The sequence below is a fragment of the Larus michahellis genome, chromosome 3 (assembly GCF_964199755.1).
Source record: "Larus michahellis chromosome 3, bLarMic1.1, whole genome shotgun sequence".
Taxonomy (NCBI): Eukaryota; Metazoa; Chordata; class Aves; order Charadriiformes; family Laridae; genus Larus; species Larus michahellis.
The window spans coordinates 38490219-38514868 of NC_133898.1; the positions used below are offsets into that span (position 1 = coordinate 38490219).

At 36.7% G+C, this 24650-nt stretch overlaps 1 protein-coding gene across 4 annotated transcripts in view; it reads left to right on the top strand.

The window, feature by feature from the left end:
- BTBD9 (BTB domain containing 9) overlaps window positions 1-24650 on the top strand; it is a 118347-nt gene that overhangs the window by 76961 nt on the left and 16736 nt on the right. For all 4 annotated transcript variants that reach the window (XM_074579719.1, XM_074579722.1, XM_074579721.1 and 1 more), the window contains exons 9-10: window positions 6407-6596; window positions 16253-16360. In XM_074579719.1, coding sequence (XP_074435820.1) covers window positions 6407-6596; window positions 16253-16360 — 298 coding nt within the window. The remainder of the gene's footprint in view (window positions 1-6406; window positions 6597-16252; window positions 16361-24650) is intronic.

Here is a 24650-nt window from a genome sequence, read left to right on the forward strand (position 1 = left end):
TGTGTTTATCTGTAGTCTGTCTCGGTCTATCAGACTGTCTTGTAGCTTGTACGTTACACACGAAAGGAAGAACAGTGAAAAATGACTGAAGAGCAGGAGATGGATATAAAATACTGGAATGTCCTTGGTCACCCTCCAGGGAATGTTGTTTGGTACTTATGAATCATTGTGAACCTTCATTTGTGTGCTGTTCAATGCCTTAGGAGAACTTGTTTTAAAAGGGAAAAAATGAAGTGAATAAATAGTCATTCACTTGTCTTTTACTCACTGGCACTTACTGGAAGAAAAAAAAATAAATGTATAACAGAGAGAAACCAGTTATATCAGTTTCCTAGTGTGTGGTTCAGCTTTGTAAAAGATTGCTCTGTCTCCAAGGAAGCAGTGAGAGATGCTATTTTTGTGTCTAGTTTAATGTTGATTCCACACAAAGCTATCACATTTTGCTGCTTCTTTTTTTTAAAGGTTAGCCTTCTTTCAAAACCATGCAGGTTTACCCAGCAACGTAAGTCAGCCCTGTTGCAAGTTTAGCCTTAGGAAATTATGAAAATTTGAAGACAATCTAAACATGGCAGGGATTTTTTTTTTTCCTCTTTCTACAGGAAAGGACAGCCACGTGGTCAGTTTAGTTACTGCTACCCATTCTTCAACAGAGATTTGTTCATATGGTCCCAGCTACTATTTTTATTTTTATTTTCTTCCTATTTCCAGTGCTGTAATGAAGGATGCGTACTTCCTAGGGCTCTTTGAAACAATTGCTACTTCTGAAGGCCTTCTTCAGGCAGAATGTTTGATGGGAGAGCCCAGTAGCTAGCCAATCGGTTGGCAATTAAAAGTATGGCCAGTTCTAATGACTTGAATGCTTTTGTTATAATATATTTGATTGGAAATCATGAGCTCTAGCAGATATCAACTGAAAAATCAGGCTTCTCTGAAGTTATTCTAATCCAAACTGACAATTGGACGTAGACAAATATTACTGGGATTTTCTTCTCCAGCTAAATATGGCTTGCAGAAAGCTTTTCACTGAAACAAATGGAAATGCTGTTGGTATTTGTTTGAAGTTGATATTTCTTGAGTTCTTGATTGATTTCTTGATTGAAGGTTCAAATGAAATGTAGCGATGTCATCAGCAAGTTTCAGCTCAAGAAAATAAGAAAAGTATGTGAAAGGGGAGACAGGACTTTGAGAGTGTACTTTTAATTAACTGAAAAGTCTGTAGGCTTAGTATTTTCTATCATGTGAAAATAAACAAGTGCTAATTCGTATACTGAATAAAGATTAGACTTAGCAAATCTTTTGGCGTTTGGAAAATAATGAAAGCAAAATGCCCAACATCCTTTTAATTATTCAATACAACAAAATCAAGCCCTGGAATAATAGTGACGTCCCTATTTATTTATTTATTTATTTTCTTTGGTCTCAGCTTTCTTTTTTCTAACCATCACTTCCTAGTGAGGAAACTTTGCTCAGCTCAGTTCAGGTAGAGAAGGAATGCAATTTTACCATTAAAAATGGAACGACTGAAAGCTGAGCATTTAGCAGATGTCAGCACGAGAGAAAAATCACTCCTTCATATTAATTAAAACAAAAATTTATTCCTTCTGGTATAATTTCTTGTTTATAGTTTCTTCACAAAGTGCTGGATTTGTTAGTGTCTTAAGAGAATTCAGTAAAATGAACAGTTGTGTTGCAGTGATGACACTTTATCTGAGAACCTATGACTGCAGTATAAATATCTTCAGCAATCCGTAATGCTTTAAATTACTGCCTTCCTATAAAATAAGACTATTTAGTAGATTTGCTGTCTCTCTGTAAGTTTATTTTATTAATTGAATTAAGGTTCATGAATGGCTGGTTCTGTGAGCTGGTGCAGGACCCCACTCCATTCTTTTCCTTCATCTGTCATTTTTTCCCCCGTGTTAGCCAACTGAAGTTACAGTGGATGGGCAGAAAGCAAAATCGGACCTTTCCAGACTGTGAGATGAAAGGAAGTACTTCACACTCAGATATGGAAGTCAGTTAACAACGGCTGCATTTTTTTTTTCTGAGTACTTCAGGGGGGTGAAAAAATTCTTATGGAAAATCAAGTATGTGAAAAATAAAGAAAAAAAAAAAGGCTTAAAGAGTGATAAATAAATATGACTGAGGCTGGGGGATCTCTAAGGACAGTTGAATAACATATCTATCTTATCTTTAAATATAGCCAGTATAGATGGCCCTTAGGCCATACCTTGAAAATGACAACCCTTTATAAGAATACTATTACTAGAATTAAATATTAAATATGCTGCCAAACTGCTCATTGCTCCATACTGCAGCATAGGACAAGGAGACAAGAGAACAAGTCTTAATATATGTTTTGATGCTGCTGTCCTGTGACCTCAATCATCTTCTCCTTTTGTTGGCTTACAGAATGTGTATGCTTTGTTAACGCACATCTTTTCTGTTCCCTAAAAGCAAATCAGATTTGTCAGAGCAAAACTGCTGTACGAACAGTTGAAAAAACCAATTTCCTTATTTGCAAATCCCCTCTTTCACTTTCTCTTACAACATTGGTTACTGTAAAAGCTGGATAGCTGGTGGATTAAAAAAAAGAAACAAAAATGGAAACAAGACTGTTGGTTTTGGCAGTATGTTTTTGTAAACAGGTGACCTAAATTGAAGCAGAAATTCTAATGGGAAAAAGGAAGAGAACCAGAAGACTTGAAAATACAGCACAGAGTCGAGTCCCCTCCAGATGGTATTTTTAATAAATTTATCAAGCGGATATAAAAGATGATAATGAACATTCAAAATAGGGAGTGGCGGACCCCTCTAGAGAGAAGGAACAGTATGGCACCTTCTGCACACTGCAATTAGTTAGAATCACTTTCTAATTAACTGTTGTAGGGAAGACCATAGAATTATATTAAAAACACACTAAGGCAGTTTCTGTGTGGTTGTTAAGGAGTTTGACTAATCAGGGTAACATCTTCTTAGGAGGTCACAGATTAGTGCAGAAATCTAAATGTGAGAAGGAATGGGATGATGCTCAGAGGGCATGCGGGTGAAATACTGGATAAACTGAGCTGTGCTGTTTTCAATTAATGCCTTACATAGCTCAGAGGGTGTCCGGAATATGCCATAGGGCCTCAACATGAACAATGGTTTTGACACTTCATCTTTCATTTGGTTTTTGGTTTTGGTTTTTGTGTTTTTAACCAAGATTTCAGTACCTTCCTCTTCCTACAAAAAGCAGCAATGTATAAAAGATGCTTTGATGCCTATATGAAATGGATACTCAAAGAAGTTCCCTTACTGCCAAGGAATAGGGGAAGAAAAGGAAGCCAAGGCAAACTTTATTTCAACGCCAGCGCTCTTAGTTTGCATTGTTAGTCTTTGCTTTATGGAGATTGTTCCCAGTGAAGTACTTCTGATGTCTACCACCTGCTTCCCCATAAGAATCTGGGAATTTCTGAATGTCTCTTTTCAGTAATAGGGAATCAAGAGGTTTCTAGAATAATAATACAGTGGATTTAGTAATTTTTTATGAGCAAAGAGAGATGATAGTACATTTAATAGTGCAGTAAATTTTTCAGAAACTGTTGTTTTTCCACAGCTTGGTTTATTATTTGGCAACAAGCTTGCACTTTTTTCCCCCCTGTGTGTTTTATGGTAGTTTGGTTGGTTGGTGATTTTCTTAAGATAATGCTCGACACCACTAGCACACTTAAAACACAGAATCCTAGCTCTTTATGGAAAATAATGTCTTTCTTGGGTGCTGGAAACTCTTAAAATTACCTCTGAAATTCCACACACCCATATTTCAGCCATTTTCAAATGTTGTAGTATTTTAAATACATATTTTACAGACAATTATTAAAAGTATGTAGTTATCAGTGTGCAGTGGACTTAAAATGGTACATTTGCATCTATACTATACATCATTTGTTTTCTCGTGAAAATTCAAAAGTGTTGGGTTTATGTCTTCTGTATTCTCAAATTTTTTTGTGCCATTTTTGTTTTGGCTTATTTGTTGTTCTTTTTCTGATTCTCAAAAATGTTTAGTGTGAGGTGCTGTGAATTTGGAAATTTTGTTAAATTGATCATTGTCATTCAGATAATTTTTGGTAAAATTTTTTCCTCTCTCTTAAATTGCATTACCACACAGATTGGTTGTCCTTTATCAGAGGTTGACACGCAAAATCTTAGCTTTTATTAAATACAACCTGTGCTGAAAGACTTTTTGTTATCATTTAGATAAAACAATCAGTGCTTTTACCATTTTCTCAAAAAAACCCCAAAAGCTCAACAGGCAACCTTGATTTTTACGTGTTCAGAGAGCATCATATTTTAGCCTTATTAATTTTTTGATTGAGAAAGAATAGAGTTCGAAAAGTTGAGGAGGTTGGCTGAAAACTGAGCTTTTTAGGAAAGTTCTGGACTTGACTAGAGCATCTTAAATAGCTTTTTCTTTTTTTTTAATGTTCATCTGTCATCTTGTTGGAAGGTGACTTTCAAAAAGCTTGGGATTCTCTCTGGAATACAAACAGAAAGGAAGTACCATACTTGGTTAAATGTTAACAAAAGGAAATAATAGGTGATTCCAAAAAAAAGTGTTGAAGCACTTGTAAAACAGTGCTGGAAAAATGCTCTATGCACAAGAAAATACATGTCCTTCTTGCAGCGTGCTCCCAGAGGAGTTGCCCTTGTCTTGATCTTTGATGACATTGCTGAAATTATGTCAATTTCTAACTATACTATGAATGCTGTTTGATTTGAAAGGAAGGGGAAAACTACTTATTGTTGGATTTAAATCAGATTAAGCAGGACTAAGTAAATACAAGAACGTTCCTCTCCTTGGAAAGTTTTTTAGAAACCAACACTAGAGTTACGTCCTTCGCTAAAGAATAACAACTCCCAAAATTACCCTTTTTTTTTTTTTTTTTTTTATTGCCGAGTATGTGATGTTCCCCTGCTTCTAAAAATGCCTAGTAAAGGGTTATATTATCCTCTATCTAATTTGGTTTGTAACAGCAGTTTCCAAGCTAGAGCGTTCAGTTTGGGATGTACCAGGGAGAAGGAAGAACTGAAGTTAGATGATGCTGACACATAGAGTACAGTATTGGATGTGTACACTGACAGCAAGAGGGGCTGTAGAGGTGAAAGTTCATTATAGATGTTGCAGCACAAGGTAGTAGTTTAGCACTGGCCTAGAATTGAAGTCTTAGTGGTTTGGTTTGGGTTGGGGTTTTTTTGTTTGTTTGTTTTGTTTTGTTTTGTTGGTTTTTGTTTGTTTGTTTTTTTACTGAAAGTCCCTTCCTTTTGTCGTGATTTTCCCAGGAAGGCTTTTACTAATTTGAAAATACTTTGAGCTCCCTAACTTGCTCATTTTCCCCTGTAATATTCAAATAACTGCATCTAAGGTGAATGAAAGAACACAAATTTGCTATTCTGCAGTAATACCTTTGACTTTCTTTGGCATAGCAGGCTACTGCATGCTGTCATTTTTTATGGCTGCATATAGGATAGAAAAAAGAATTATCCAGCAAAGATCTCTGATGAAATTAACATAGGGGGGGCGGGGCAGGGAAGTACTGAATAATTCCATCATTATCTCCTGAGGAAAATCATTATCCTGAGTTTTGGCCTTCATTTTTTCAAGAGGATGGGTTCTAAGTAGTTTCTTTTCTTTTGCTATTGGGGTATTTATAATTTCTTTTTTGTAGCATTCAGTCATACCTTTTTCCTGTCTCTTGACTGAATAAGAAATACTTCTGTGCCTGCTGTTCCATTTGTGTGGCAGACCTCTTGTAGTCCTTCTTCCCTCTTGTAGTCCAATACTTGTATTGAAGGATTTTGTAAGTATTAAAAAGCATTTTCATTTTCTAAAGTCTGGGGTGCAATTTCTGATCACAGTCAGGCAGACTGTCAGAAGTACTAAGAGGTATGTGTTGAGAATAGTCTCCTGAGCTGTGAGACTTCAAGCCTTGGTTTTGAAGACTTTGAGTCCTGACTTCTCAGAGGTCCAGATCAGTCTCTCTCTCTCTCTCTCTTTCTTTTTCCCCCTTCTTTTTTTTTGGGGGGGAAGGGGAGGTTTCATCATGAAAACAGGAAGAAATTGTTTGAAAATTTCAAAAGTTTTGCTGGACAAGATTTTTTTTTTTTCCCCACTTGTATTAAGAGTGCTTTCATGTCACCAAGACAGAAATCCATCTGTTAATTTTCCAAGCTATTCTGGGATCAATGCTGTAAAAATTATATGTACCACTTGGTTCATGTTAAATAAGAGTTAAATTTCCTTGTGTTGCTCATACTTGCATCCTTTTTTTTTCTTGTTTCCAGTTCTTTGCCAGAAATAAAGATCATTGATATCTGAACTGTTTTCTGACTGTGTGTCTGTTGTCTTTGTGTTTTTACTTCACAGTTCCCACTGAAAATGTTGCAACAATTGCAGATTGTGCCAGTGTGATTGAGGGTGTAAGTCGCAGTCGCAATGCCTTGTTGAATGGAGACACAAAAAACTACGATTGGGATTCTGGGTACACGTGCCATCAGCTTGGGAGTGGAGCTATTGTTGTACAGCTAGCACAACCCTACATGATCGGATCAATACGGTAAGAGGGATTATTTTTCTCTAAATTAAGAGCAGCAGTGAAACTTTTGCTGAGCACAGTTATTTTCTTTAGAATATATGACATTTGGAAATGACGGCAATTAGGGGACTAGTTTAGTAGTTGCCATTTGTCTTCTTACTTGAGTATAATGGGCATGTTGAGAATTAGATGTGTGAATTATATATTGAGATACAGCAGTGTGATTCCAGAAAATATTATATTTCAGAGGCGTAATAATAGTAGTCAAATTGTAAGATTAAAGGTATATACTTACATTAAAGTAGAAATTTAATTGCAGCCTCACTTGTGGTCAAAGTGCATGCAGTTCCTCATATCCACCTCATTGTGGAAACAGAAATATTTATTGAAGAAAGCCCTCATCTTGAGTCAGCCACGTTTCCTTTTCACTATACAATTAGTACCAGGTCTTACTTGAACAAGGAGTGTATAATAAGGGTACAGTAACCTGAAAATTGCTTTACAGTGTTGGATTAATGAATGTGTTTAGATCTGGATTGAAGTTCATTGGGCTATTTCTACAGTGAATGTCTGTATACCTATGAAGAACAAACTTTTGGCTAATGTAGAAACTTTGGAAATAGATTGGAGAACGGGCTCGTTCACAGGTGAAGACAAAAACGTTCTTGCCAACTTCAGATCCTCTGGCTGTAAATGCTTTTTTTTTTTTTTCTTTTATAAAATCAGGCATAAACCTCGTCTTAATGGCTTCCTATTTTTTATAAATTTAGAATATGTTGTCAGGGAGTTAAGTTGTATTCTCTGTGACAATGAAAAAAAAGGGAAAGGTTTCTGAAGTTAGAATACCAGTGAGCAAAGGCTGAAACCCCAGGTGAGCTACTGGCTCTCAACAGAGACTATGCACATAGGAAGGTATTGCTAGGAGCGAGCTCAGTGCCATCCACCTGTTGGAGTTGCCTCTTCAAACTGACTGACGAGCAAGTGAGACTTGAAAGCTTTTATAGCTGCCAATTTCTGTTTTGTGTGTTTTGATTTTGGCTTGTGGCATTGTTATGCCACATATGGTTATAGCTCTTTGAAGATAAAGTTTAAAATCAGACAGCCAGACACATCTCTAACCTAATAAAAGTACTGTTTTGTCTGTTTACAAGCTATAGATGTTATGCATAATGCAAGTCCAGCATTGTTCTCACTGTGTGAAATAGGTTGAATAAGTGTAGTTGGCAGCCATCCATGCTCAATGTTTTATGCTTTTGAGTTTGGTGTTTTTAATGTTCAGTTAAGCATTGCGTCTCAAGTAGAAAAACAGGAAGACACAGTACTCAGATTTCTTAAGAGGTAATTGAAAACGTACTTACATCATTTTCATGCCACTTTAAACTTAAATTTAAGTAGCAGCAGAAGCTTTGTCCACATAAAGGAGTAAGAGGAGAATCTAAATGCATAGTTTCCCAGTTTATAGCCTCTGTCTTCCTCTCTTACTGTTCTCTGCCATCTTTCAATTGGTGAATCATACCAGTTTTCAAGTCAGTGCAAAACATTGATGACTTTTCCTATATTAAATACTATGCTAGTGTTTATTCTTGAGCAGATGATTTTTAATTAGTCTTTTTATTAAATAGTGTGTTAGGTGAACTAGAGTTTTGGTTGCCAAGAAATGATAGTTGTATAATCAGCAAGTGTGTAGAGCAGATTAAAAAAGAACCCCAAACATTACATAATTTAAGACTAATAAACACTTAATGATTTATGTGGTATTGCATTGTGCAGATGATAGGGTCAGAATCTCAACTTTCTTTGCCAGTTTTCCTGCGTGTATAGTACAAACAAGATGAACAGCTTGCCTTTAAAAGAAAACAATAATAAACATCATCTTCTAGGGTATCTTCTGACAGAGGAGACTACTTGCATTGCCTAGAGACAGAAGTGCTAGCACTATGTCATCTTTTCCTTTTCGTGTTCTGCCTAGAAGAACAAGTGTTTTGAGTTGCAGCCATGTCTGTTGCAGGTAATAGCCAGCCAAGGGAAAGATGCCCCTTTGAGTGGGGAACTGAGGTTTCACTATGTGGCAGCAACAGCTTTGGCACGCAATGGTCTAGAACATGTCCTGTACCGTGCAATGCTAAAGATGGTGACAATGGTCTCTTCATTTAGCACCAGGAAATCTGTGACTGGTACAGAAATTAAATTATATATAAACATAGATTAGAGCAAAAGCTCTTAATATTTCATCTTAATGAAAGCAAGAGATTTTTTTTGAGCAGAACATCTTCCGCAACTAATTGAACTGTATTCATTGCCTGTTTTCCTGCTGTTTGCTTGCTTGAAAACTCCCTTGATCTCACCCTCCCACATAATAGAAAAAAATTTCCAGGAGCATTTTCTTTAGTCTGGTTGTACACCATGACTGCAGAATGACATGAATTGCTCTACCCCCAGAAACTGACTCATTAGACCTGTGGGTTTGGATTCTAAATGAAGAATTAGGAATTAAAGTACGTATCTTTTAAGTTCAGAGACATGAATGTGCCATTGAATATATTTGTATCAGAGAAAGTAAATATAAGAGCCTTCGAAAAAAGGGTAGTAGCTGCTTTTAGTCCATAGAAATCAGAATACCGCTGGAGAGAGCCTCCAAGTCAGATTGTGTTACCATGGCAACTAAATTCCGAGTATGAAAAAAAAGCAGAACTGCTCTTGGTACTCAAATATGCATTAGAAATGAATGGAGCTCTGAATGTTTGAGGAGCGTATCCTGCATGCGTGCTTTCTGCAAAAGTCATTCCATTGTCTAGGAACCTTAGAACCATTCAGGTTGGAAGGGACTTGAGGACGACACCTAGCCCAGCCTGTCCCTCAGAGGAGGGTCAGCTATGAAGAAAGACGCAAGGCTTGTGCAGTCGTGTCTTGAAAACCTCCAAGGAAGGAAATTCCACAGCATCTCTAGTCCATCTGGAATGTTCTGGTTCAATTTTTGACGGTTGTCTTTTGTTTTTCATGTTGTGCACCTCAGTAAAGAGCGTGGCTCAGTCTTTTTGATAACCTCAGGTATTGGAAAGTGCTGTTAGGTTCTTCCTCGACCCCAAGTCGTCTTAGGCTAAACAAGACAATTTTCTCAGCCTCTTGCATGATGTGTGCGCTCCAACCTCCTGATCATCTTGATGGTCCTCTGCTGGACGTGCTTAGATCTGTCAATGTTTTATTTGGGTCCAAAATGGGGTGCAGTGTGAGTGTGATCTAACAAGTGTCAAGTAAAGGAGAATAATCTGTTTCCCTTGTTCTGCTGGCTCAGTTCCTGTTGCTACAGCTCCATATGCTGCTAGCGTTCATTACTGAGAAGGCACACAGGCGACTGATGGCATCTTCTGTTCAATACGACTCCCATGTCCTTTTTAGCACAGCCAGCCAGACTGTGTATCATGTACTACTGCAGTCTGTATGAGGAACAAGATTTTGCTTTTGATCTTGTTGAATTTAATGAGATTCTTTTTTGCCTGTGTCCTTAGTCTTCCCAGCGGCTGGCAATCAGTTCTCCTGAATAGCAGCCTTCTCTCGAGTGTATTGATTGCACCCCACAGTATGCTGTCGTTCGCAAGCTTGATGAGGGCTCATTCCATCTCCTTGTCCAGGTCATTGATGAAGATATTAAATAGGATAGGTCCCAGAACAGGTTGGAGGAACTCTTCTTGCATCCAGTCTCTGAGTGGATGATGAGCTGTCAACCGCGTGTTGAACGAAACAATCTAGCCAATTTTTACCCGTGTTGTAGTCTACCCATCTAAACTGTAACACCCCAACTTGGTTACAGGGATGCTATGGGAGACCATGTTCAAACCTTGTTAATATCAAATGCTTCTTCAGTATTTGTATATAAATTTGGAACTCTTGAATTCCACATCGAAATTTACTCAGAAATTCTGAAACAGATGTAATGATAGTCTGTGCTCAATATATTTTTCTACTACCAAAGACCTAGAAAACATTTTATTTTAAAATAATTGTAACTAAATATTGTCTTTTAGATTACAGAAATTAAAACATTTTTTTATTGAAGAAGCTTATTCTTTTATTAAGAGCCCTATGAAAGGAGGGTGTAGCAAGGCGGGGGTTGGTCTCTTCTCCCAAGTAACAGGCGATAGGGCAAGAGGAAGCGGCCTCAAGTTGTGCCGGGGAGGTTTACACTGGATATTGGGGAAAAAATTCATACTGAAAGGGGTATTAAGCATTGGAACAGGCTCCCCAGGGAAGTGGTTGAGGCACCATCCCTGGAGGTATTTAAAAGACAGGTAGACATAGTGCTTAGAGATATAGTTTAGCGATGGTTTTTGTCAGAGTTAGGGTTGATGGTTGGACTAGGTGATCTGAGAGGTCCCTTCCAACCTAGGTGATTCTATGATTCTGTGATTCTACATGGAACAGCTTACAAGATACTTGGAATAGTTAACAGAGAAAATATATTACTTTAGGTAGTTTTTCCACATTTTTGCCTGTCTGGACAGAAAATAACCTTGCTATTTTTCCTCTCTGAAAAGGCCCTTATCAATGACAGAAAAACTATTATATTTAACTAGGAACAGAAAGACAGCAATTGGTATGTTTAACACGGTAAACATAATTTAACTTTTAAATGGCTAAAACTTTAATATTGAAAATACTGATATATTACAATAGCTCTCTGTCTAACTTTCCCTGCATTTATCTGGAATTGAAATATAATACTATTATGCTACAATCTTTGGCTGATAACTCATACTTGGGGTTTTTTTTCTATGAATTTCCAAAAAAAGAAAGGAAAAAAAACCCCAACAAAACATACAGAAGAGGATTTGTTATAGTGCATGTAGTGGAGGGAGACGGAATTCTTCTGTACCATAGTGGGTTTCATGTTAAAAAGAAAAATAAATATTTTGCATCTTTGTAAAAGTAGATTAACCACTTATCCCAGTTTAATTTACTTGAAGACTTTATTGCTAATACAAATAGGTGATAGCCAACTGTTTTGCTTTTCATATTCAGTGTAATTCTTAAATTAACAAACAGTATCAGTTAGCTTTAATGTGTTTTCTGTTTGTTTATGCCACCATCATATACATCTCTTATGCTTTCTAATTTTCCATACCACTTCTGCCTATGAAGTTTTTCTTTCTTTGCTGCTCATTTTCTGTGCTTGCCTGACTTGAGAATGAAATCATAACTCAGAACAAATGATCATATAAGCACATAGCAAATATGCAGGAATTTTGTCTCCTTTGTAGGATCCTGAAGAAAGATTGGTTTCCTGCAAGTTAACTACTGAAACATAACTATCTGTACAAAATGAAAGGGCATGTAGACAACCAGAGGCAAAAATGCAAAGACAATTGTATAAAAATACTCTTTCCATACAGTTTTGGGTTTTCTTTCTTTTTCCGCCATCGGTCAACAAGTGTCACTACCTCATGTTTTAATTTCTGTCTTTTGGGTTTCTATAAGTATGCAAGTAGTTTATGAACACAGTACTATCACTTATAATGTATGTGGTAACTACTGACTTTATAGCGTTCAGGAAGCGGGTATCATCCTGTCAGGTGCATGACTATTATTGTTTGGTATTCTGCTAATGCCTTGAGCATATGTAATTATAATGCAGCCTGAACTAAACAGTGACAATCTCTTTTTCAGAAATCTAGGAATAAAAGCAAGCAGAGACAGCACAAAAAATGCTTATATAAAGGCAGAACAATCAATCAATCCTAGGGAAACACATGACACTTAGGGAAATGCTGTTTAAAAAGTACTGCAGCGTCTTTTGTTGTACCACGTGACCAATATCATCAGGTTCTCACACCTCTTGTATGAAATTTTATTTATATTTGAAAAGCTTTTATTTTATAAGATGAGGCATTTTCAACATGTGATGTAAACAACAGTACCATATTAAATGATTAACAGGCTTAAACTTTAGATACCCAAAGAAGTAGCATATGAGAAATCTGTTTAAATCTCACAATGTTGCAGGGAGTGAGCTGGGTAAAGCTTCATTTCACTTTTCCTTCTCAATCCTGAGGGTAAGATTTATGAACAAGAGCTAATTTAGCTTTTTATTCTAATATGGAAAGTCCTAAGAACATGGGCAATTTTGCTATAAACAGATGTACTGCCAATGAGTATACTTTTGACTTTTAAAGTGAAATATTCTCCTTCCTGTCATTTAATATCCATCTTAGCAAAACATCGCTTCTCTACAAAAGTTTAGCCTGGTAGTTTGCCTGGAATGTGTTTTAAAGATTACTGTACCTGGCATAAGAAGTGGCCCTTGTGCCCAGTGCGCGTTGGTGAATATTGATGTAATCACCTGAAAGTTTTTCAGTGCTTATCCAGAAAGGCATTTCATGCAGAATTAATTTCAAATAGGTTCTGTTGTCAGTCTCCCTCCCCAGCCTCTCCTAAAAAAGCTACTGCAGGAAGGTGAAGAAAGAACTTATTTTCTTTCACAAGTCCCAAAGAAACAAAAATCTACATTTAGCATTCATACTAAGTCACTTTGGGGAAAGATCCTGCCAACTTTAATTCACTCATTGTTTGGTTTGTAATAATTCCAAGCCATATGCTTTTTAAAACCTATTTAACTTTGGCTAGGTTGTTTTGGGAGACAGCAATTATACACATTCTTAAAAGGAATACATATGTCCTGTTAGCCTTTTGCTCTAAAGCTGAGCCAGTTGTGTTTTAATCACAGTACTGTTAGTTGAAATTACAGACACCAGTGTGCTTCTGATATTGAAACTCTTGATCATAGCTTTGAAAACACGGATCAAGGAAACAACACTGAGCCCCCGTGATGAAAGGATCCTATTGAAAAGCATAATTAGCAATATTTTAATAGCCTTTTAAAAAGAAAAGAAATTTATGTATGTTTTTGCTTTTCCCTCTTTTTATTATTTAGATGACTTGGTTTAAATATAGATGTTAAATCAGTTCAGGATGTGTTGATTATTAGTAGTTACCAAATCCATGATTTTAATCCATAAACTTTTTTTTAAAACAAAGCAAACAAACAAAAAAACACCAAAAAAGCCCCGTGAAACAAAAAAATGTTTCATTCAGTCTCTTCAGTGTTTGGAGACCTTCAAGCTATAGAAAAGCAGAACGGGGAGGATCTGATGAAGGCAAGGGAGAGGGTTTGGAGTTCGGTGGTTTTGTTTGGGTGTTTGGGGCTTTTTTTAATTCTTTCATCATGCCACAGGCAACTATTTTTATTTTTTACTAAGTCACGTCTAAGGTTTATTTAGTTTGCAAATAGACAGTATTAATATGTGCTAAAAGGCTTCTGTTTAAAGTGTTTTATTTTACCTTCCTAAAGCTATTTTGATAGCTTATTATTTTTGATAATGAGGTGGGTTCAGTTGAGAGCACCTAGGGAGTTTATTTGAAATCTGCTTGTCCAGTAGACCCGATTCCACTTTGAATGCTGGGTTTCCAAAGCGGGGAATAAAGAGCTAAACTAGATTGGTTTGAAAAGAAGGTAATAGCACTGATTTTTTTTTTTTTTTTTTTAGGGCAAAGATACAGACACATGTGTCCTTAATAACCAAATTGTGAAGACAGTCCATGTTCTGCTTGGGACACCTTCTCTCTCTAAGAGGAAGGATTCTGCATTTGGCAACTGGCTAGGTCATTTTCCCCCTCTAGCAGTATTGGGTTTTTTTAATGTTAAAAGTGAGCAATAATTTTTGCAGTTATTTCACTCAGCAGAGGTAGCAACTGAAAGGAAAAAGACTTTCAGAACTGGAAGAAAGGAATTTATATTATAAAACTTGGGCACTCTTCTGAACGATGATTAAAGAGAGACAGCTTGAAGCTCTGTGCTTGGGAAAGTCTGTAGTGTGTCACAGGTTCCTTTTCTTTTTATATACGTCTCAGCTATTTTCATTGACAATCAATGGATCCTTATCTATTGCACTTTGAAAAACGTGGATCTGTGGAAGTTCTTCCTCACAGCTGGAGAAAGAACCCAGCTTAGCTGTATTACCTGGCTTTCGCAGTTCTCTGGATGTGTCACTTTAGTGATTCTCATATGAAATAGAATAGAATATTTCACTTGGAGAAGACCGACAACGATCATCTAGGTCATCATTGCAGTTATAGCTATTTTGGATAGCTGACTGTGCTTTGTTTATTTGACTGCAGCAGGTTCATTTGCTTCTGTAACAAATAGTCTGATTTAAGCAGTAATCCTAGTAAGTGTTAGCTTAGCTAACTTTGACAAGAACGTGAGGGTCAAGAGACAGCAGCAGTTGCTAACAGACAAGATATTGCAGCAGAGTATTTATTTTCCATTGGTGTATTGAGTAATGGTTCAGAGAATAAGACAAACGCAAGATCAGCAAAACATAAATTTCCATGACATAATGTGTGGATTGTTCACTTAGAATATCACTATTCAAAAACTGCCTCCAGTCTCCTCAAACTCAAATAGAAAAGATTTTTGAAATTTTCTTTTTGATATCCCATTTGCCATTGAGTTTATATGAAAACAGTAAGAACAGCAGTTAATTTTTCTAAACTGTACCCTCCTCATCAGTGGAATGACACCAGCCAACAGTTTTATGTAAAATGCACGCAAAACCACATCTATTAGTTGAAATATGGACAGCATTTATTTAACTGCGTCTAAAGAAGAAATTGCAGGAATGTCTGCCTCTGTTCTTGGCCAGTCCATAGCTCCTTTCAGTTGTGTAAATCACACAATACCCTCTTGTCATTTGTGGATGCTTCATTGGAAAAAAATGATGCCCCATATTGGTTCACAAACATGCTGGATAGATATTTTGTGTGGTTTTTTGCTAAAGAAGGCATTCTGTGCTGGGTATTTTTCTTAAGTACGCATATTTCAACCCCATTCAGTGAGGGGGAAAGAAGAGGGGCAAGGTTCTTGGTTATGGTTAATACACATCCTTAGAAATAAAATGAAATTGAGGAACGATGTTGAAGTGTCAACTATCTCTTCAAACAGGAAGATAATCTCCATATAAAGAGAAGGAGTAGAGAGGATACAACATTTGCCGGATGTTTTTTGAGAATGAGTACGGAATGAATCCTTGAGACCTCTATTTTTTTTTTTCTTTTTCTTCTGTCTTTTTAGCAATTTGGTCAACAATTCAGTGCCTATTTCCTCATAATATGATGAACTAGGACTGGTAATTCCCATTTTCCTATTTGCTTTTATAAAAAATATTTCTGACATATTTACAAAAAAAAAAAGATAATACAGTTAAGAAGACAGTACAATCTTTTTTAGTCACCAGAATCTTTTTTATTTCACCTCTTAAACTGACCTTTCCACACAGATCTTTGATTTAGGTTTAAAGCAGGCAATGCCACATGCCAAATAAATTAGTTAATTTATTGACTTTCAAATAAATTAAAAGTAATTGGATAAGTGTAATAGATTAATGTTATTAAAGTGGTTATTATAAGCCAGTAAGTCTATTAGTGGCCTTAGGATAGTAGGAATAGAGACACCCAAGTTTGAGATGACAGAAACAGTAAAGATCTTGTTCAGTGTTAGGGGCACATTCCAAAAGAAACAGCTAAATTTAAAAACGATTAAGAGGAGGAAATGAAGGACTGAAAAAATTAAACAGCTTGGTTTAATGCTTATTTTACTTATCTCTCAACAACTTCTTCATACTTAGGTTGCTACTTTGGGACTGTGATGATCGGAGCTACAGCTACTACATTGAGGTTTCAACGAATCAGCAGCAGTGGACTATGGTGGCTGATCGCACAAAAATTTCCTGCAAGTGAGTTTTAACTTTTTCCACTTATTTGCACAAAGTCAGAACTGGAAAACTCCTTTTTTTAAAAAATCCTTTTACTTAATACTTACATGGGTAACTTTTTGACTGTGAAAAGAACGATCATTACATAACCTGTAGATTACTGACTCTAGGTCCTTGTAAATATTACTTTAGGAGATAGCAGCTTCTAGTGTGGCTGAACATCTAGACTTTCAAGCCAGAATCAAGTTCTGAAGATCCACATCGGTACTGGATCTTCAAACAACCAGTTTGGTTGTTCATTCTCAGAAACAGCCTGCCTACCATACCCTTGGTTTTGTGATTGCTGAAAGTTAAACCATGTTCCTCTGGTGTTCGTGTGTTTATTGTGACCCTGGTGTCAAATCACCCCTCCTGGAGAAACATGGTAGGAGCAGAAAGAGAGCAGGGTTGGTAAAGCATTTTCTTAATCAAATGCATTTTACACTTATCAAAGTACATAAAAGCATTGTATGATATTTGAAGGGAATGGGGAGAGTGAGGGTGGGTACCAGACTATAACAGATCAACCACTTACCTAAGCTTGACTTTGTTCAAAAGTAGAGTACCTCAACTATGTGCACTGACCACTGTGCTTTTGAACAGGACGTTTCCATAGAAAAAACATGCTTCTTAAAAAGAGAGAAATATTGTTTCATTTTAATTTCTATGCTTTGGTCAGGAGAAATCGGACATGAATACTCTCCACAGGTATACTCTCCATGGGCTCTGTTATTGTTGGGTCTGCTGATAAAACACATTCTTCTAGTATGGAAGAGTAACTCAGTGTTGATAGCCTTCTTAAACTATTTCATAGTTCTAATTCCAAGTAAAGAATGACCCAGATATTTCTCATGGGACTGAAAATATAGGCTGCAAATTTGTATGTTACATATCCAGAAGCCAGGTCTGCTTAGCATTCAGTGAATATTGATAGGACATGATCTCCTGGCTGATCCCTGGGGAAGCTCAGACTTACAAAAATGTTACTTCTCTCCTTTTCCCCAAGTCATTTTTCCACAAGGTATGCTTTCTTTCCTGGGACAAAATTTAAGTCATCAGCTCATACGGGGACAGCCCTCACCTAGCCTGTACTTGTGCCAACCAAAACCAAATTGATTTTACAAATTCAGAGATGTATCTCGGTTTGTCACATCAGTCGAGAGTTATTCAGTCCTTTCTAGCAATGCTGTGGATACACATTTTCCTAAAGTTTATATTCCACCTCTTAACAAATAGTGCAATTCAAACATGTTACAATGCAGTCTAGATGTGTTGGTGAAGGAGAACTTGACACGTCCTTTCACTGTCTGTAAAGGGCAGGGGATTGATGAGCAGAAAACCTGCGTTCGTTCTGCCTGCAGGTCTGCAGAAAGAGTAAAGAAGATTTACTCATTCTCAAAAGCATCTCAGCATAATAGATAAAATTCATCTTTTTGTCTGCCTCCAGCAGTGGGAGAACTAAAAGCTAAAAGGCTAAAACCACAAAAAAGAGAGGGAGAGAATCAGAATCTTTTTGCACTTTTTCCTTGTATCTGTCGATACTAATAGCCTATAACAACGGTCAAAAACAAGCACTTGCTTAAGTATGCACAGTGTGTGCTGGTTGACTGCCCAGTTCAAGTATCTACTCACCATGTTCAAACCATGCTTTTCTTTTTTTTGTAAAGCCTTAACCTTGGACAAGTGTAGGTGCATCCCTGAAATAAAGATAGCTGCCTTCTCAAGGTATACTTCAAGATCTTGATTCAGAACAGAGGTGCTCTGGAAATTCTCAAAGCGGTGGCTGCAGGAACTATTTTCATGTGAAATAGAAAAATGTATTTTGCCTCACTTCTTGCTCTGACAGACATGCATCCAGCTAGCAAAATCCCAGTCTTTAATCTTAAAGTCTACAGACTTAAACAGTGTCCAAGCACTGTCTGCAACTATCTGCTCTAAACAAATAGAACAACCAGGTCCTGAAGCTTACAATTACAAAAGCTTAGCGGACTCGAGAACAATTCGATTTAACAAGGACTAGAAGATTGTAAACAAAAAGCATCAATTTGAAAAATCTTACTTTTCTTTGAAAGTTTCCTGTCCTCTGCAGTTACATTTAAGTACTGTATGATCCGTAACCGAGATAAAATGAAAGGTTTGTGGCCCTCCACACTCCCCCATCAATTTTCAGGTGATTTCTTTGCATTTGACAGATTTTTTTCATTTCAATTGAAATCTCTTGCCCTTTATGATCAGCAAATTGGGCAGGTTGATTTTTTTTTTTTTTTGTGGTCACCCTACCACAGAAAAGAAAACCCTTTAAATATGTTTAATTTTCTTTTCAAGTAGGATTTGCAGAAATGGTGAAGTGACTTCAGCTCAAGAATTACTCTGATCATAATGGCATCTTGATAACTCTAAATACTACATCATATGTATATGTATAGTACGGAAAAATAAATATGTACAATAATATATTTATATGTTTTATATTTATATGTATTAAATACGTAAAATAAATATATTAAATACTATATAAAAGCCAAATGCTACAAATGTTAGGACTGGTCTGTAAAGTACAGAGGATCATAATTGCATATAGTCAGAGCTAGACCACTTATTTTACTGAAAAATACTGAAATGTATGGTACTACAACTCAAAAAGCCATGCTATTAGTGCTCAAAATCTGTTGAATGTAGAATGGAATAGACATCACCATTCAGTGACTCATGCACTGACTGAAGGCCCTCATTGTTAGGCAAGGTTTCAATATGGTGATGGAGACATCTTAATGAAGAAGAGAAAATTGAACCAGTCACTGGTAGGAATATGCGAAGATCCTGACTTTTTGGTCTGGTTTCTATAAGTTTTAAAAAAAAAAGGCATCTCAAAACAAATTGAAAACATGAATTTTTTGCCATAAAAACAAACAAGCTTCACTTTATTTAATTTTAACACCAGGAGATGAAGAGTTGGATTTTAACCAAAATTAGCAGATGCTGTAGTAAAGCGCAGGTGATACAGTTTCTCTGGTTTACCATCATAGTGTAATGGTAAAGATACTCCTGCAGGATGCAAGAGATTTTTTTAATTTCCCCCCCGTCTCTGTCCTTCCCCTTACCAGAAATACATTGGTATTTTATGCAAGCAGCACGGCTCCATCAGAGAGAAATCTGCCTCTAAATGCATTTTAGTCAAGAGATTCAGGCACTCCCCAAGGAAAAGCAAGAATCAAACTTGTGCACTGTGCCTGGGTTTGACTTATCATTAGGTTCAGGCAAACAGTTAAAGATTACTGCTTTTAGCAATTTGCCTTAACCAGACTCCAGTGGAATGGGGTGGAAGCAACAGTAGCCTCATTTCTTCATTCTCTGTTTGTTTATGAATGCCCGCACCCCTCTCTCACCTGGAAGAAATGAAACAAATCTTCTGCTAACGTGATCAAATTTTGCAGCTGTTTTTTGTCTCAGCCAAATCCTAATTTTTTTTGATGAATATTTGGACATCCCAGCCCAAAAAGGACTAATCCTGCATTGGTATAAAAATTGTTATCGCTTAGGCTTATGTGTCTTTGTCTAAGAAAATGAGAAGTAGATATTGCCGTGATTGCCTGTTTGACTACAAGTACCTCTCAGAATAACAATCAACTAAGAATCATTATACGTGTATTTGTGCTAGGCTGAAAGATTAATTTTTTCCAGAAAGTACACTCCAAATTATGTCTTTTTGTCTTAAAAATTTGGGAGATGTGAGTGCAGTCTAGGTGGTTGATAAGGTTTTGAAATCCTCGGTTTACCCTTTCTAGCATTAGTTCTGTGTTTAATATACTGCAGTAGACTGCAGAAAAATAACTCACTTGTCTGTGTATGATACACTGCAGTAGCAAATGAAAGTGGATGGAGTTAAAACTCAGGAAAATTTCACAGGGGCTCACATTTGAAGACACAGAATACTTGCAATGAGAAAATTTACTTTGCTAGTAATATTCTCCAGTTACTTTCCTGTCTTCAAAGACACGTGGATAAGAGTTGCTTCCTTTGCTGTTTGCTGCCTGGCTTTCTGTCTCCCCGGTCTTTCTGTGGAGTTACAATCCTTTGTGCAAATCATTAACGTGCTGTCTTGCGAGTGTCCTGTGAGGTCTCCAAATCATTTTGCTGAATCTCTGGCATAAGGGGTAGGATGAACCATAAAGGTAGCACAGACCTCAACAGACACCTTTGATCAGTAAGTGGCAAACAAAACGATGAGAAAGAAAATTAAATTATGTTTAAATAGCATATATTGGTTTTGGCAGTCTACTGAAGCGTGAACTTCCCCTTTAAACTATCAGTATGCTGCTTTGAGTTGTTTTAATGGTATTTTTAATGTAGTATTTTGTGTAAATTAATAATTCAATGCTCAAAGCCAGGAACTGACAGTATACTCCTACCCTCCTCTTCTCCCAGTTTTAAAAGGCTGAAGACAGAAACTGGATGTCTGTTATCTTCACAGGGGAAGCTTGCATATCTTCCCTAAGTGGAAGGCAATTATTGCATACTGGTTGTGTAATTGTCAATTTTCAAATGCTCTATGGGGGCTATTTTTTTTTCTTTTCCACAATAAGCTGTTTTTCTCTACACAGTATGACAGTAATGAAAAACAGTCATGTCCTGTTCTATTTTTTAAAACATTTATGGTAAGTGGGCTTGAGCGTGTTAGTGTTGAACCTGCACTCGTTAGAAGAATTTGCTGACAAAGAGTCTGAAAGTCAAATGAAAAACAGAAAATACCAAAGGCCAGTAGGATCAGACCTCAGAGATAATGACACTTTTGATAAAGTAAACCCTGTAAAGACAAATGTGAAACAGGCTGTCATGACGATTATCAACTTGCTATCATTCTTTAAAGTTCTCTTGTGTAGTTTCTGTGAAATGGATCTAATCCATTGGCAGCAGAGATACCATGTTCAATTCCCCAGTAGGAAAAAAGGATCTAATACCCTGGTTGATAGAATTTGAGAGACAATGAATATTGTTTATTGATGGTCAGTTCTAAGGCAATTGGTATCAACTGTCTATATTGCTGGTTTGGGACAGTTTTATGATTTTCTTGTGGAGGGCATGACTTCGTTTTCAGAAGGTTTGTAACATACTGCATTATATCTTTTCCCCCCCCCCCCCTTTTTTTTTTCTCTCCCTGCTGGACTCTTCTTTGTTATTCAGAGTATACTGCTGTTATGATAAATGTTTAAAAACTTCACAACTTAATTTCACATTTCCATTGCATATTATCTTTCTATTATATAATAGCTATTAACTTTGATGTTTACTGTTCTTGTCCAGTGTTTCATATTTCTGTCCTATGATGTACTATGTGCATTTCCAGTTTTCAGGAACTGCTGTATTTCCTTTGGTGATAAATCACAAGTAAAGGACACCTAGAGAGATTTTGGTTGTGCACTTAACAGTTCTAAAACACTTTTCAGAGGTATAGAAGAGTGTTTTCCATGTTGTCTAAGGACTTCAAGTGAGAAAATACTTCCACTTTACACAATGTTAGTGGCAAACTCAATTATGGACTTTTTTTTTTTCTGGGTATACTTTTGTGAAACCAGGCTAATCTCTGTCACGATGTGATTATTCCTTTTGCTATAGACATAATATTTGAAGTGTGTGAATACGTTTCGTCGTAACTGCACGTGGCATGTTACGTACTGTGTATGTGTAGTTCCTTATACTTAGCCACAAACATAGCAGCTTTTTTCTCCTGTCCTCCTATAGTTCCTCCACTCTGTGATCCCATCTCTAGAATTCCCTTGCATTCATTTTCATCCATCATTCTTCTCCTTAACCGCTTTCACAGGGCTTCTTTCTCTCATAATAAAACATATTAAATATTTCTCAGCCCGCTTTTTGCCTTTATGCTCACATTGCTTTTTCTGTTGCTTCCCATCAGTATTGCATGCATCTACTGTCCTGTCACACCTAGAATGAGAAAGTAACGTTTTTCCTAATTTTTATATAATCCTTAATTCTGGTTTATGCCTGAGCTCCCCCCTGGAGGGCTGGAACAGGATAAAAGGAACTGTTCCTTGTACCTGTTGTGTCGAACAGGGTATTTTGACCACACTTTTTCCTCTTTTACATGAAGTTGATTTCACAGCAAAACTGTTCTTGTACCTCTTCTGTCAAACAGAGTATATTGTGACCGTAGTTCATCCTATTTTACATGAAGCAAATTTCACAGCAACTCTGTGAAATCCAAATGCCTCCTCCAGAGTTGCCGAACTCAGCGTAGCCACGTTCATACAATACAAAGATGAAATATATTCAAGCGAGATGTCAGGGAAATTGCTACATTGTTAAGCTCAATTTCAAGTTTCACTTCACAAAAATAAACTGAGGGTTCTCATTAATCTGTTCATTATGCCGCTAGTAGTGCCTACTGGAGGAAGTCAGACAGATATAAAGGGTCATTTTGTGTAATTATTAAGCTTAAAAGCCCTGAACGATAAAGGCATTGAAGTACATATTTTGCCTTGTGTTTATATGCTCACATTTTGAAAGATTCTAATAAAGCAAAAGAAGAAAGAGGCACCAGCTTCACAGACCTGCCTTATTAAGCACGGAGAATTAAGATTTCACAGAGAGAAACCAGAGTTGTATTCCATTTCAGAGCGTTAGGAGCCTCTCAGAAGCGTGAAAACTCTGCATCTAACATTTCATTTGCTAGCTTTTATTTTAGCTGAGTCTAGTTTGATTGAAAAAAGATCTGCCTTCTTTTAAGTTGTGTTTCTTAGCAGCGATTCAGGATCACAAGGTGGTTTTCAAATTGTTAATTCGTCTTTTCTTTTTTCCACTTCTACCTTCAGTTCCTTATGGTTGCTTTTCAGCCACAAATATGCATGGATCTTTTGAACGAGCCTTGAACAGAGCAGCAAGGAGTTGCAAACTGCAGTGCCTTAGTCTCCCTTGAACATTTTGCCGTTGTACACTTACTGCAGCTCTGCATGTACCATACACATTGAAGTTTCACTTTGCTCTGCTTTGCCTTGTGACTGGCATGTTCTCAGCTCCTCTTCATGCACATTACTGTGAGGAGAGTGAAGAAAATGTCCCAGTAACTCTGACGTCAATTTGGATGTTAGCTCAGTTCTGCCTCGGAGAAAAGAAACAATACCAAATAATACCCATAGTATCACTATCTGTTTCTTTTAGGTATTCGATTTTTCTCCCATGCCGTCAAAGACTTGAATGTCTCGTTGGAGGCCTGTAAAAATTGTCAAGCTAACGATATAAATAGATGTATGTTTTATTACTTTGTAATATATTATCTAGAAAAAATACCTTTTGGTGAAGGGCGGAAGGAAACTTGAAATAATAAGTATCCCAAAATGTATCATTAATATACACAAAATAGTTTTATAAAAGAAAAACTCTGCAAAGGATCAAGCTGTGCCGATGAAACTGAATTACATTTGTTCTTTTCTGGGTTGGAGGGAATAAGCAGAGAGGGGACTTCAAATTCTTAGCCATCAAAAGTGAAATCCTAGGGAGTCCTCCAAACCCACGGTGTTCTTTAGGAATGGGTAACTTGGTTCTTATGTTACTGAATCTCTTTTCACTTTAACTGTGGTTTTTTTGGTTGTTGGGTTTTTGGGTCATATTTTTGAAATATTTCAAACAATAACATAAATCCTGAAGAAATGAATATGCCTTACTCTTCCAGGAGGCAATAATTGACTTCCGCAATTCCTGTTGATCATGCTTTACAATAACCCCTGGTTTTCTGCCTCTCTGGGATAAATAACAGGAAGATTGTATTGACTTTTCATGGTAAAAAATTTCAGTTTGAATGCATGTGTGAGCAGTCTGGTTTAGAATTTTTTTCAAAATACATAGTGGTAATTAAGTAAGTGTAAAATATCTGTTGCATAGTCTTTTTAAAACAAGCAAACATTCGTTTCCTTTCATGAATTATTATTATTCATTATTATAATTATTTTATAATTATTATTTATTATTACATCAATGTTTCAATAGAAATTAAAACTTCCCAATGGCATTGCCTTTTTGATTCTTGAGGAAGAAGAAGCTTCTGGGTAGGGACTCAACAATGCGGATTACTGCTTTTATGTTATGGCAGTGCATTGGATTGCCTTCATAGAGTTGTAATATTCCCTCTCTTGAAAACGTCTGTGCATGCATGCACATACCTACGTGCATGCAGGCACCCACACACATGCACACTCTCAGCACCTTTATAAATAAATACTACTACAAAAAGGTTATCCAAATTATAGATGATTCCTGT